Source organism: Pieris brassicae, chromosome 10 (assembly GCF_905147105.1).
Source record: "Pieris brassicae chromosome 10, ilPieBrab1.1, whole genome shotgun sequence".
Taxonomy (NCBI): domain Eukaryota; kingdom Metazoa; phylum Arthropoda; class Insecta; order Lepidoptera; family Pieridae; genus Pieris; species Pieris brassicae.
Genome location: NC_059674.1, coordinates 14,744,469 through 14,758,861, shown reverse-complemented (window position 1 = coordinate 14,758,861; position 14,393 = coordinate 14,744,469). Strand labels below are relative to the sequence as shown.

At 32.6% G+C, this 14,393-nt stretch overlaps 1 protein-coding gene across 1 annotated transcript; it reads left to right on the top strand.

Moving 5' to 3' along the window:
- Nucleotides 1-2,428: 2,428 nt before the first annotated feature.
- On the top strand, nt 2,429-13,577 carry LOC123715155 (ITG-like peptide). The gene is made up of 6 exons (XM_045670020.1): nt 2,429-2,453; nt 2,884-3,031; nt 5,622-5,754; nt 10,343-10,450; nt 11,137-11,273; nt 12,493-13,577. Exons 1-6 carry the CDS (start codon nt 2,446-2,448, stop codon nt 12,610-12,612), a joined length of 654 nt encoding a protein of 217 aa, XP_045525976.1. The 5' UTR covers nt 2,429-2,445; the 3' UTR covers nt 12,613-13,577.
- Nucleotides 13,578-14,393: the final 816 nt, after the last annotated feature.

Below are 14,393 nucleotides of genomic sequence, written 5' to 3'. Positions count from 1 at the left end.
CAAAATCTGTATATAATATTTTTTTAACCAATGTGACACAATTATTCTGCGGGATTAGAACACACTCGTCCGTTAACGACTAAGCCATCAATACCATTTAAACGTGTATCGTAACATCAATATTCTCTAAGTTGATATCTATTTATCATTGTTTATCACGTAAAATATCGAATGAAAATCGTAAACTTTGACCTCTAAAGGAAATCGCATTGTGACGTCAATACGTGGGCGTATTCAATTTGTCATCCCAACTACGTCAAATCATATTTTGAACTTTATTTTAAAATAGAAATATATATTTTCAGAAAAATTCTGTATCGATCATAATCAATGGCCTAGTTGTGGCTGGCTGTGTTTTCGATTTAAGGGGAAAAATAAATCGTTTCGGATTGGTATGCTCATGGCCGGTCAACTGTTTGACTGAAGACATATTGCTATGAAATAGTTAAAATGTAATTTGGGACTACGTACTGTAAGTCATCTTCGCAGTATAATATCATCTAAGTCACTTTAAGTATTAAACCTTAAATATCTAATAATATAAATTGTATATTATCAAAGGTCAACATCGAAAGAAAATTCCTGTCAGATTTCATTTAAAAAATATTCCCAGTTTGAAATAATCTCTCCTTTGAAACATAGTCAAATTATAAATAGGAAATTCCGAGAAAATGTTTTAACGTGTTTGATATCAGTTGGGTAAGGGTTCGGTCACGGTTATTTTTATTTTATGCGATTTATGATACATAATGTTCAATTTAAATTCAATTATAACAAAATCTAATAGCAAAATATAACCTTTTTTTTCGACGTCCACGTATTATTTATTTTATATTTTTACTTTATCTTTGGCGCCAAAAACTACCACAACTGCACAGAAACATAAAACTATCTAAAAACAAATGACTGAATTTGAAATTTAAAAAACAATGCTTTCGAATAAAACTTATTTGAATTTCGAGCATGCCAATTCATAGATAATTAAATCTGTAAATGCTAGTTATAGAATGTCCAATTACATAGGTAAAGACCTAATATAAAGACAATATATATTTTTTAAAATTTAAAAAAAAAAAAAAAACAATTGACAAAGTTTTACTGTCGCAGTTTTATAATCGCCCTGGTTAACAAAATTAAACTATTTGCCTGCATAGAACCTTTTTCATTCTTGTTTATATTAGTTTTATTTTTTTGTTTGATTACTTTTTCATGTTTTACTCTACTTATAAGGTAACAGCGGTGTTGGCCTAGTGGCTTTACCGTGCGACTCTCCTCTCTTGGGTCTTAGTTTTGAACCCCGGGTTATGTGAGGAATATTTTTAATTTATCTTAATTGTAAGCTGACCAATATGTAAACTAGTCAAGCAATACATTCTGTCACAAAAGAGCATTTTTTAAATTGGAGTTATGTAATATTATTAAAATTTATACCTACATATTTATTCAATTCTCAGTAAAAATAAAGAAAATATTCTATTCGAAATGGCCACATTTGGCTTATATACAGGCCTTAAACGTCATAGATATACATAAATCCATTAAATTATTTAACTTGGCGACGAATCTATGGATTTATGCTATGTTTCGAAGGGAAATTTTGCCATTGCATGCTCAAAAGATTTTTTAAGAGACTCAATGTCGCCGTGTCGTTTTGAATAGATCATGTCCCCTATAACTGACTATAGATCGTTTTCATGGATCCACTCTCTTTAAATGTAAAGATTGATTTAATGCATCGACGACAAGCAACGATCTTCAGGTCTAGTTTTATAACACGCGACAGAGTCATTTCATTTCTCGATATAACATTTATTACTTCCTAATTGGGTTTCGACGAATTCTGGCTTTCATAGGATTAACAGTCATTGTAGTTTTAAGATCGAAGTTCGCGCAAAATCGAGTTTTTAAAATAACATGTTCCAAATTCAAAATAATTAAATAGTTGACAAAAATAAAAGTTTTTATGTAACAGTATTTATGGCCAGACTAGGTACATTTAAAAGTGTAGTACTAATATTACACATTTGGACATTTCGACCCTTGTAATGTCATTAAAATAGAACATAATACGAATACATATGCATTTTCTATGACATAATATTGAAATGTCAAATTTATTTAATATTCTTCGCATTGTAATAAAATATTTCGTCTTAAAACTGTAATTTTTATTTTGTACTTTGTTATGAAACATATATTATTATCAAATAAACTGTCTCTAAGTCTGTAAACTTAAGCAAATACTAACGAAACAAAAACTACACCTTACGTGTACAATGCAAACAATATTCATATGCTAAGATCACTTAATATTACATAAATATAAGTCGCAAAATTATCGCAAAACAAGATCGCCATTATGGACGCGTACTTCTTCCTACCATGCGCACTTCACCACCCTGTATGGATCCACAGTTGTTCCCAGGCTACCAAGGAGACCAGACCATGTTTCGGTAAGTATCTAGCTCCAACCTCAGTTAGTTGCGTAAAAATAAAATAATAATGTAGCCGGTGTTTTAATTTAAATAATTTAAAAAATATTTAATTTAAAGAACTTCATACCAGTCTGTATTGTGATTTTTACAAATAAATCGTATTTATTTATATAACTTGTAGGGATTGATTAGTTTCCAGACGATAAATTTATAATAATCTTACGGAGTATTGGACAAGCACACATAAGTATTTAAATAAAATTAAACTGTAACGTTTTATATAGACGCGAAATTAATATTAGTACACTTATTTAAACCAATAAATCGATTGAATCATTATATGTTCAAATAAAAATAATTGTGGTCTCTTTTAATACACAACTAACTTAAATTAGATTTTTTTTAAATTAACATCAACATTTTCATTGATAATCTTTTTTATTGATAGCATCAACATGGCATTATCTGCGCTGCTGATGCTGGCCTGTCTCGGCTCCAGTCACGCCTGGGGTGGCCTCTTCAACCGCTTCAGCTCTGACATGCTCGCCAACCTGGGGTATGGGAGATCCCCCTACCGTCACTATCCCTATGGGCAGGTAGGTTATTTATTTATTTCGTAATCCTTCAGCTAATTATATATAATATCAAATAATTAGACTAAAATATAGCCAAAGATGGAATACATAATATTTACAAAAAGGCTCAAAAACTTACAAAAGGGAAGAAAGAATAAAGAACATTTAATACATCTAACTAACTAATAACTAGTTTGCCTGTCTTGTATGATGGTGTCAAAGCGAGGGTATGTACGTGAAGGTGTGTATGAGAATGTGCTCATTATGAACGTGATTTGCACTTTGGAAATTTTTTATACTCATTTTAACCATAGCTCGCGATAGCTTAAATCAGTCAAGGCTTAAATATTGGTCGTTGTGACGGGCTGCGCGATACAAAACTGAATTTTTGAAGTCTTGTGGGCAGCAACTTGAAAGGGCATTTTTTTCTAGAATTTTCCAGAAGTAAGCTGCAGTTATTTTTTCTTTGCGTCTTACAAAATTACACTACTTATAGGCTTTGTCATATTGTGTCAATATACGTCATTTTGTAGTCTAGCCTTATACCTAAGTCACGAACAGAATCTAAATAAGTGCTTTTTTATACATAATCATTTCTCAATTAATGTATGATTTAAATATAAAATATTCAGACTTTTCCATTATGACGTCTTAAAACCTGTATATTAGAATCAGAATGGTTCATTAAAAAAATATTAGATACTTAAATAGACAATAGAAAGACTAACCTTAACTGAGGTAAACTTAGATAACATAAAGTAGGCCATTTACGTTTACCTTTTTATTCGATATTGTGTTGGAACTTCCGTTATCACAGTAGTTCGTTGTAAGTTGTTACAGACAGTGGACAGAAATAGAATTTAACCATCCATATTACTTTGACGTCCGTCGTTCCACAACTGAGTGTTTCTTAAGGGAATTTCTGCGTACCACCATCATGTGGAACCAACTGCCCACTTAAAAGACCGGCAGCGCGCTTGCGAGCTTGCAAGTGTGAGTGTCCATGGGCGGTTGTATCACTTACCATCGGGTGAGGAGGCTCACCCGCCCGTTTGCCTTATGTAACATAAAAAAAAAGCTGGGAATCGAACACAAATGAGTTATACGTTATTACTAAGTCATGAAGGCACTTCGACAGTAGGTCCATATTAAATAACAACACAAAAAGCAACATTATTCTCGCCTTTTGACTAACTACAATCCCATGTTGACTTTGGATATCGTTGTTTTTTATGTCCTATATTAGGCTTTCTGGGAAATTGACGCGTTATGTCGCCAGTAATTGCAAACCGCAAAAATTTCCCATTATATATGAACATTTCGTCACACGCTATACACTCATTAGGAGGCAAAGGTTAATCTTTCAGTTCACTTCATGATTGCTCAGTGACCTTTGTGATTCCATGGGACATATGTGGGCAGATTGAACTAAATATGGCATCATATTACGCCTCATTTTCGATGAACCTAAGCTAAATTTAGATAGGCATAAACATTGCCCTATCATATTCAACCTCAGAAAATAGAAGAAAAGAAAAAAAACTTTATCACACATAATTAAAGAGGATGTTTCGTGGAAAGAGCAGCAGATTTGGCCTAGTGGCTTCAGCATGCGACTCTCATCCCTGAGGTCTTAGGTTCGATCCCTGGCTGTGCACCAATGGATTTTATTTCTATGTGCGCATAACATTAGCTCGAACAGTCAAGGAAAACATCGTGAGGAAACCGGCTTGTCTTAGACCTAAAAAATCGACGGCGTGCGTCAGACACAGAAGGCTGATCACCTACTTGCCTATTCGATTAACAAATGATCATGAAACAGATAAAGAATCTGAAGCCCAGACCTAAAAAGGTTGTAGCGCCATTGCTTTTTTTTTCGTTGATAGAGAAAGTTTCCCCACATTTGGATTTATCTTCTGTCTCTTCCATTTGATATATGTATATGTAATTAAAAAAAATATAATCAAACAACCGTTACACAAGTAGAAGATTACTTTCCGTTTCAGGGACATTTGATTGGACGGATTGAGTAAATGTATTTTCATTATTTGTCAGACGTCAAAAGTAAAACGACTATTCTGGATTAAAATATAAGGGTAATTAAATCGGCGTAGTAAATACATATATATAGGGTTCTAGGCGGTTACCTCGAACCTTTTCCGAATTAAATTTTCTATCTCTTAGGAGAAATGCTCTCTCGTTAATATAAAAACAACATTCTTAAAATAATAACCATAAATTTCCTGACAATGTAAGTAAAATTCGCACAAGATCTTGTTGGAATAATAAAAATATTTTTTTAGTACGCTATTTTATCGGCACAAAGGGTTCTTTGTAAAATTTATACGCAGTTGATATGACAGAAAATGTCAAGTAAACTGACGCAAATGTACCTCTTACACTACTAGGTAGGGTATGGGACTTCAGACACAAAGTAACATTTAAAATATGAAGTTAACACCGTAAACACTTAACAAAAATAAATAAAAATTAAATACGATTCACGAGAGCCGAAGAATAATAATGACACAAAAGCAAATAATATGTACTTTTAATTTTGACGATTTTTAAAACATTTAAGGCTATAGCTTATGAATTATCTCCTTAACAGGTTGAACCAGAAGAAATATACGCAGAGGCTCTAGAAGGGAATCGTATAGAAGACGCTGAAGACACCCACTGCTACAGCTCTCCATGCATCACGAATGGAGACTGCTGCAGAGGCCTCATGTGCCTTGAGACGGGTACGTTAAAAACAGCCTAGTTCTCAGAATATGCAGATTATATTCTGATTCTTAACCTATATTTTCTTCACATGTAGCTGGTGATCAGACTTTTTTGGGACTGAAACATGGTGATTCCTCACGTTGTTTCTTTAGTAGCAACGAGCGTTACTCGTAATGTGCATAGCATAAGACAATTCCATTGATTACCTCATGGTATAGAGTCGTACAGCAAATGCTATAAAAAAATGTGTGCGTGTACTAGTGTACACATGTGAGAAGTAAAACTTTTTTATGACCTTATTTTTCGAAAAATGATCAACTATATGCAACTCTATAGAAATTGGTTAAATAAAGTGAAATAAGATAATGATTAACAAAAGGCTTTTATTATCATAAACATGAATACAATTATTTCATTTTACCTTATTACTACTGAGATCATTACAGAATTTCATTAATTATAACAGAATTATTACTATCATTGTTATTGTTCTCTTCGAATCAACAATGGTAGGAACAACAACAACAAGAAAAACATGGCGCGTAACGGAACAATGTGACGCGTAAACGTAACATGTGACGGTTTTTTATTTACAATGCCGATAAAGAAGTTTCACTTCAAAAATATGGTAAATATGGTTTTCCATCCAAGGAGTTAAGGAAAACTTTGGCACCATCAGCACATTGCCTTCATTGAAATTCTATATCTTAAAACTCATCTATATTTTAAAATAGTTTTTCAACCTCCATACTTTCTAAAACTCAACATATTTGCTTGAGTGGTTTGACTTGATAATAAAAAGTTAAAGGTTTTAACACTTTACATACCAGTAGTAACTATATTACTTGTTAATGCATTTTAGTTGAGAAATTTCAAGATATAGACTCGACTATACGCCTAAGGTTCTATTATGCAGGGTACAGTGTCGATCCATTGACGTCATAGTTTAAGGTCATGGTAGGGGTTAAACAAGCTTTATCCGAGCTTATTCGATTATACAAATTAAGTCGGACTACGTTGGAAAATCCAATTTATAATGAAACTTTACTAAATTAAACAATTTGAATAATTAAACATAACAGTTTAATTTCTTTCGCGTGATTAGCAAACATGGACGCCTTGCAATGCACGCGAAACGTCGTAACTGTAAAGAACGCTTAAAATGTTCCTGAAGCACTTTATCTTTTAGAAATTTCCTGAACGCAGAATATAGAGTTCTGTTAGTTCATACTCTATACTTTTGTAATAACGTCTTGACTCTGTAACTTCCAATACCAATCTCGAGATCATGTAAGAGATTACGTCAATTTCAAAAATTGCACCATCAGCGTTACGGATATTGAGTGAACTACATGGAACTTGCAAACCCTTGTACGGTATCACTGTCGCTATTTGAAGCTACAGAATTTTCATTGGACCCATAATATCTTGGAGTGACGGCATCCTAAATAAAATAAAAACCTTAACAATTAAAATAAAATAATTGATAAAATGAAGACAAAAATCTAATTATAAACACAAACAAACATCATATATGAGACAACTCTGCCGACTGACATTCCAAAAGATAACTTGCAATTTATCTTGAAAGGCTTAATGACTTGCACGTCGGGTAGTAGAGGTGACAGGTTGTTTCAGCATTTAATTGCATTGCATCCAAAACTACCGGGAAAAGACGCTGTTCAGTTTCATTTATGAGATTTAACCCAATTTTAACATTTACTATATTTTATGTAACACGTAATAATAATAAAGCCCGTTTAGTTTCCAATCATGCAAAAAAATATAATAAACAGATTTTTTACATTTAATACATTATTTTATTTATATAGTTATCCTATATATCCTATATTAGCTGAATTCAGCACCTTCGATCGGAACCCCTTCCGTCCTTCCCTTCCTTTATCCAACTAACTTTGTCCATGATTTTCTTTATCCATTCGCTTCCTGTTACAGCTTCTATTTCTTCTATCCACCTTTTTATTCGGCGCCCTCTTCTCCTTATTTCCCTTGGTCCTTTCCATAACACGTTATAATGATGTTATTAAAACAAGTTATATAATATTTATGACACCTTCTGTTAAAGTTGTTTATTAGCACACAATCTATTTATGCAGCAATGTGCCTTTATCTCTATCGAGATACAGAAAGATAACTGAGTTACAATCTACGCCTCCATGGATGGGTAATGGGTATAGCTTCATCATATAATATTATTTTCTAGTAAATTATTCTTATAATAACCAGAAATTACAGCGAATCAACTAAATTATTTAGAAAAGCGCAAAGTGCCGACAAAAGAACTGTCGAGTGCCTTCAAAGCTCTCGCGAGGTGAAGAGCTTTTAGCATATAAAAGCTCCACTGGGAGCTTTACACGCCGTCTGATACGTTGACGAAGTAATAGGCTTTTATTCAGGCGAGAAATCTTATTAAAGTGCGTTGATTTTTGTTATTTCAGAAAAAAGCCTTTACAATGATAATTAGTACTTACTTAATCGTTAAACATTAAATGGAGGATTGAAAAATTAAAACCTCTTAAGTTAACTATTTATTTGAAGTCGTCACTCGTTATATAATTTTGAAAGGGTATATTTTCGTGGCTAAATAAACAATTGTTGATTCTCCGGGAATTGGAAATAATACTTATGTATTGCCAAGAGGTTTGGTTACATTTCCTTAATTAATTATTAGTAGGCATGTGTTCCCATATCAGTACAAGTCTTTAACTTCGTTACACCTCCGACGATAACATACTGGAAAAATTACCGGGAAGTATATTTGAAACACATCACATTAACAATATAGTATCACCCTCCAAGAGACAGCTGAACTGAAGTGTATATCAATATATTTTCCCGTGGAATGAATGTTTTGAAATAACATGAAATAAACGTAAAGGTGTCACAACAAGAGAAGATTTTCAGTAGAGTAGCGCTGATTTTATATTTACAAATTATGCTTTTTTAATATATTTCAGTGCCTTTTATTATAGGCTTTAATAATAATTATAAGCCCGTAGCGCTACAACCCTACATGGGCCTAAACCTCGGTTTGCATTCATTTCTTTGATAATTTTTATTTTAGAGACTAGTAGATGATCTGACGCATTTCATAGATTTTTGGGTTTCTGAAATGACGGTTTTCTCATTATGTCTGCAATTGCTAATTACTGTAATTCCAACCCACCAACTCAGGAGTGAGGGTCACACACTTACACCAATGGACTTTCTGTCTATGTGCCCATTTACAATTAGCTTTTACGGTGATAACAACATCCTGAGCAAACCGGCATGCCTTAGACCCAAAAAATCGATTTGTCAGGCACAGAAGGATGTAATTTAAAAACACTGCGTTACAAATTCACTCGCTTAAAGCCAAAAAAGTATTTTATGATTATTATTTAATAACCGTATATTTCATCTTAAGTTTGTAATTGAAAAAGTTCCAATTGCTTGTACCGAAATTCATTTCGATTCGTAATTAACTTCTGGAAATTCTCTTTGAGGCTAGCGTTTTGTATTTGTACTTTTCATTCATGACAGGTATTCGCAGACCAATTTTATTAGTGGTAAAGTTTTGAATTTCATTAACAATATAAAAGGTAGATAAAACCATCGCTATTATAGTGTAATAATATTTTTCGTAATCTACGTATCTACTGAATCAATAATGAAAATTATTTGACCTATAGAAAGTTACGTTATATGTGAGGCTATATATTAAAAATTAAAGTCTAGTTTCGAATTCGGACTAGCAAAGTAAGGAGAGGAGATAAAACAGTTGAATGAACGGAAATATGATTGATTGTGTTCTAGAGAAAATTTGAAGTTTTGATGCCTACAAATTAGCGTAGCGTATATCGAATACCTAAATTTTGTATTTAAGTCACAAAAAAAGTGGGTACGGGTCAGCTAGTGTTTTATACTCATAAATCAATGATGAAATGTGTAACAATTAAGCCATAATAAAATAACATTGAAGGCTGTGCTAGCCTGATGGCTACTTATTCCGGCGACTTTTAAACCTGAAGTCATACGTTTAAGCCAATACATCATCTTACATCGTGCGTCTTCCTAACTGGTGGCTAACATCGTGAGGAAGCCGGCCTGAAACTGCTACTGCAAGGTGACCTAATTGCTTGTAAATGAATTTTGAAATGACGCTTGATTTTGTTAAATAAAATATTCAGTAAAGTAAAAGCGAAGGTACAGTGTTAATAAAGTAATATTTTTCCTCTAATTACGCCGAACATATTTTAATCAAGTAAATGCTGTCGGCAATTGCGAGGTAAACGTTTTAGGAAATTAATTTTCCAGACAACTGTGCTATGCCCCCCCCCCCCCCCACACACACACCCCAAGGTGTTCCAGTTTACATTCGATGTTTGATGTAATTCTCTGTTACTTATATACAGTACAGTTTGTCAGCTTATATAATTTTTAAATATGAAATTTGTTTTAATATTTGTATTATAACAATTACATATTAATACAAATATTATGAACTGGGAACGATGTCTGAACTTAGACTTTGGGATCATGGTCCACTTTTGACTGAAAACTTTTAATGCACATGCGGATAACTGAAAATTTTATTGCCAACAGAGGACGGTGGCCGCTGCTTGCCGGCATTCGCTGGGCGTAAACTGGGTGAAATTTGCAACCGGGAGAATCAATGTGACGCTGGACTGGTGTGTGAAGAAGTTGTGCCAGGTTGGTGTTCATTTCGAAGATGTAATTGTTGATGGAAACTTTTGACTTACGTCGACTTAAAATTATTTAGGCGACAAGGTTTTGGAAGAAAACAAAACAAAAAAACTTTCACATTTTTTTGTGTCCTATATGATAGTTTTCTAGTCTAATTTTAATACTGTAGCAAAATTGTCTTGTGTATTGTCACTGTGCGGGTGATATGTTATTGTGATGACTTCTAACACATACGTCATTGTTAACAAAACTGCCATTCATTATCAATAACAACATAATCTTCAATTTCTTGCCTTCATCAAAAAACATAAACTATCTTAAAATTATCAATAAAAAATGTATAAGTCAGTTACGAAAGTGGATTTTATAGTTGATGTAAAGGAATTAAGAATTTAAGTCGTTTCATTAATAAAACATATATTCTGATTACGATATGGAAGAAATGGCTAGGGATAGCTAAAGGTAGAAAATTGTTGAAAACCTAGGCTTTTAATTGGCATATAAATACAACATTGTACTTTATTACTTAATATAAACGTGTTGTTACGTATGTGTTTGTATTTTTGTGGAACAAAATAAAACTATATTATTATTATTATGTAGGCTACTGCCATAGTTGCGTTTTGATTCATATAAATCAATATCCAAACCGTTGAAACAAAAATAACAAAAATGTTGCATTCGACTCATAGGAGAAATGCATGTATGTCGTCTCCCATCCGCCGGCCGTAAGCAATACAATGAAGACTGCTCAACCTCAAGCGAATGTGACATCAGCCGAGGTCTTTGCTGCGTCATGCAACGTCGCCACCGGCAGAAAGCACGCAAGGTAAGATCCTCTACCTTCCGACTTCGTTTTCAATCTTGATTTTCCGTTGATAAACCCTACTTATGAAATTAACTATAAATTAAAATCGAGTCATAAAACGTTTTGTAGCGTTATTCTTGTTAAATATTTAGTTTTATATGTCTTATAGATATTTTATTGTAGTTAAATTTAAGATACTGACGATAGTTTTTATTAAAGTTTCATTTCCATATTAAAGCGCTGTACGATCAGGAATATATATGTAGTGTTTGTTCGAAACGATGATTGATAAAAAACTTAAAATTGTCTATGGTACATTATCTTAGCTTTATTCCTATGTCAGTAGATATTCTTTTCGGTATATAATACTATTGCTCTTTTACTAAAATAGGCGTTACCTTTAAAAAAATAATCAAATCAGTTGTGCTAAGCATTTTAGATCTGGGCCTCAGATTGCTGTATCTGTTTCATGATCATGTTTCAATCTAATAAGCAAGGTCATCAGTCCTGTGTCTCAGGTCCAAGGCATGCCCTTACGATGCTTTCCTTCACCATTCGAGCAAATGTTAAATGCGCACATAGAAAGAAATTCCATTGGTGCACAAAGGGTCTCGAAGCTCGAGGATGAGAGTCACGCTGCTCTAGGCTGCCCTTACATATTATTTATGTAGTCTTTGCGGAAAGAACTTGCGACCTAATATAATTCTTATTTGGTGTCATATTATCTTTTCAATTTGTAAACTGTACATTTTTAATTAAGTATTAAGATGGTTATGTCGAACTATAATGATGTAATGACAAATATCACGCCTTGTTTCCCATTTGCATAGACTATGAGGGTACAAGATGAAAGCAAAAAAAATATATATATCAACTCTTTTCTTATTAAATATTCGAGAATCTTTAAGGGATGTTTTCAAGAATATAATCTGGTTCTTAATTATTAATATTTCTGTGAAACGAAATTAATATTCTATCAAAGGGTTTGTTATACCTTTGTTTTGTTAAATTAACAAGTTACTCTGTTGTTAAATTAGTTATACTTTAGGTCACGCTGTGAATAATATTTTTATATATATACTTCTACAAAAAAGTTACACGGAAACTTTTTAAATTGCTATCCAGCTTTTTTCTCCTGACAACTGCAAATGTTGTTTTATTTCATAGAACATTATAAGTTTGTCTCTTATTATGTTTTATAATTAATATTGAAAAAGTCTCTATATATTTTTTCTTATAGAGCTGTGGATACTTTAAGGAGGCTTTAGTCTGCATAGGACCCGTAGCGACTGACCAAATTCGCGAGGTCGTCCAACATACCGCTGGCGAAAAACGTATCGGGGTGTACCGGATGCATTAATTCCAAATTCAAATCAAGAGTGAACAATTCATAAAATTCCTTTTTTCATTTAAATTGTTCATTCTTTTAAAATCATTTATGAATAAAAGTATATACTGTCCTTCTATAATTTTGTTCCATTTTTGAATATTTTTAATCATAAATGATTGAAAAATGGAAAATGTAATAGGCAAGGTGAAATTTAATGAAACCTATTTCATTTTCTTAGTTCTTTTGATATTATTCGTTAAATTATCAATGAATGATATTAAAATACGATGATTTAAAAGTCGAAATATGGCTTTGACAACGGTTAACCGAACACTTTTATTTCGTTACGACGAAGCATCGTAGTTTCCTTTATTCGCAAATTAGATTTTAGGATAAAATATTTTGACTATTATCTTATGAATGTTTAAATAGTGTTTATGTGTCTTTAATAAATTTAATAATAGCTATAAGTATTCAAATAAACATACATATCCAACTGGCTGAGGGATTTATTAATAATTGATGTTAACATATCATAACTTTAAGATTTCTCTAATGTAAGTCGGTGTAAATTTCGCTTTTTAGTAAAGCCCGCGTGGCAAGTAAGAGTTTTACTGATTACATTACTGACAATTTATGGATTGCCTAAAGTTTGTCGTATGAATTAACAGTAATATTTTTCTAGGTGCCTAGATAACTAAACATATCATATAAACGTTACATATCAATTCAAAGTAATTAGATATAGTTTTTCAATATTTTAAAACCTCATTGAAAATTAAGGTTCAATTGCCTAGTAACTGTGATTGTGTATTTTCGGATGGTTTTAAATAATATATTTTTCTGCCAAATCTCCACTGTTAAAGATATAAAATATCTTCTCAGATCGCTATTACTGTTGAGGCCTAACTCTGGACACAGATATATGTCTGCCGTTGAACTAGTTTTAGATGTAAGTCCTATGTAACTTGTAATATGTGTTATTAAATACATTATGTCAGCAATTGAGTTTTAATTTAAAAAAAAATACCTACCAAGAAATCTTTTTATCCGATGAAATCAGTTTTATTTTGAAACACATTTTATTGTAGCGTAAATAGTTTACGTTGAAATCTCTCATTAAGAGGGGAGTTTTGAGTAGAAATTTTCAAAAAAATACAGATTATAGATTTGTGAACCTGCTGACCTATAATTAAGCTCTGAGCTTTTTTATTAATAGAACAAACGGGCAGGAGATGTGAAGTGATACAGCCGCCCATGGATACTCTCAATGCCAGAGGGCTCGCGAGTGCGTTGCCGCCCTTTTAAGAATTGGTACACTCTTTTCTTGAAAAATTGAATGACTGACGGAACTTTATTTAAACATGACGTGAATTGTCACAACAATATATGCTAAAACTGTTAAGAAACTAAAACAAAATTATATTTATAACATTTTATTAATATACCAAGAATAAGGAATACTATAAACTTTCGGTTTTCTAAAAATCAGGCAAACGAGCATGAAGCTCATCTGATGTTACGTGACACTGCAGCTCATGGACTCGCTATGCCAGAAGGCTCGCAAGTGCGTTGCCGGCCTATTAAGAATTGGTACGCTCTTTTCTTGACACTTCAGTGGTCAGCGTGAAATCGAATTATTATTATTCCTTGTGTGAGTTGTGTTTCTTATTTATTCTATGTTCACAAGTTAAAAATATTTTAAACCCTATGTTATTTGTTAACCGTAAAATGGTGGTGGTGGATATATAAGCGGGGGTGGGTAGAAGAATGGTGGTCTTATTGGGGCTCCCAAAAACGGGCGTCCATAA

Excerpts from the sequence above, each read along its gene's own strand:
- LOC123715155 (XM_045670020.1), top strand. Across the intron at positions 5,755-10,342 it reads CCTCATGTGCCTTGAGACGG|AGGACGGTGGCCGCTGCTTG; the intron begins GTACGTTAAAAA and ends TATTGCCAACAG. Across the intron at positions 10,451-11,136 it reads GTGTGAAGAAGTTGTGCCAG|GAGAAATGCATGTATGTCGT; the intron begins GTTGGTGTTCAT and ends TTCGACTCATAG.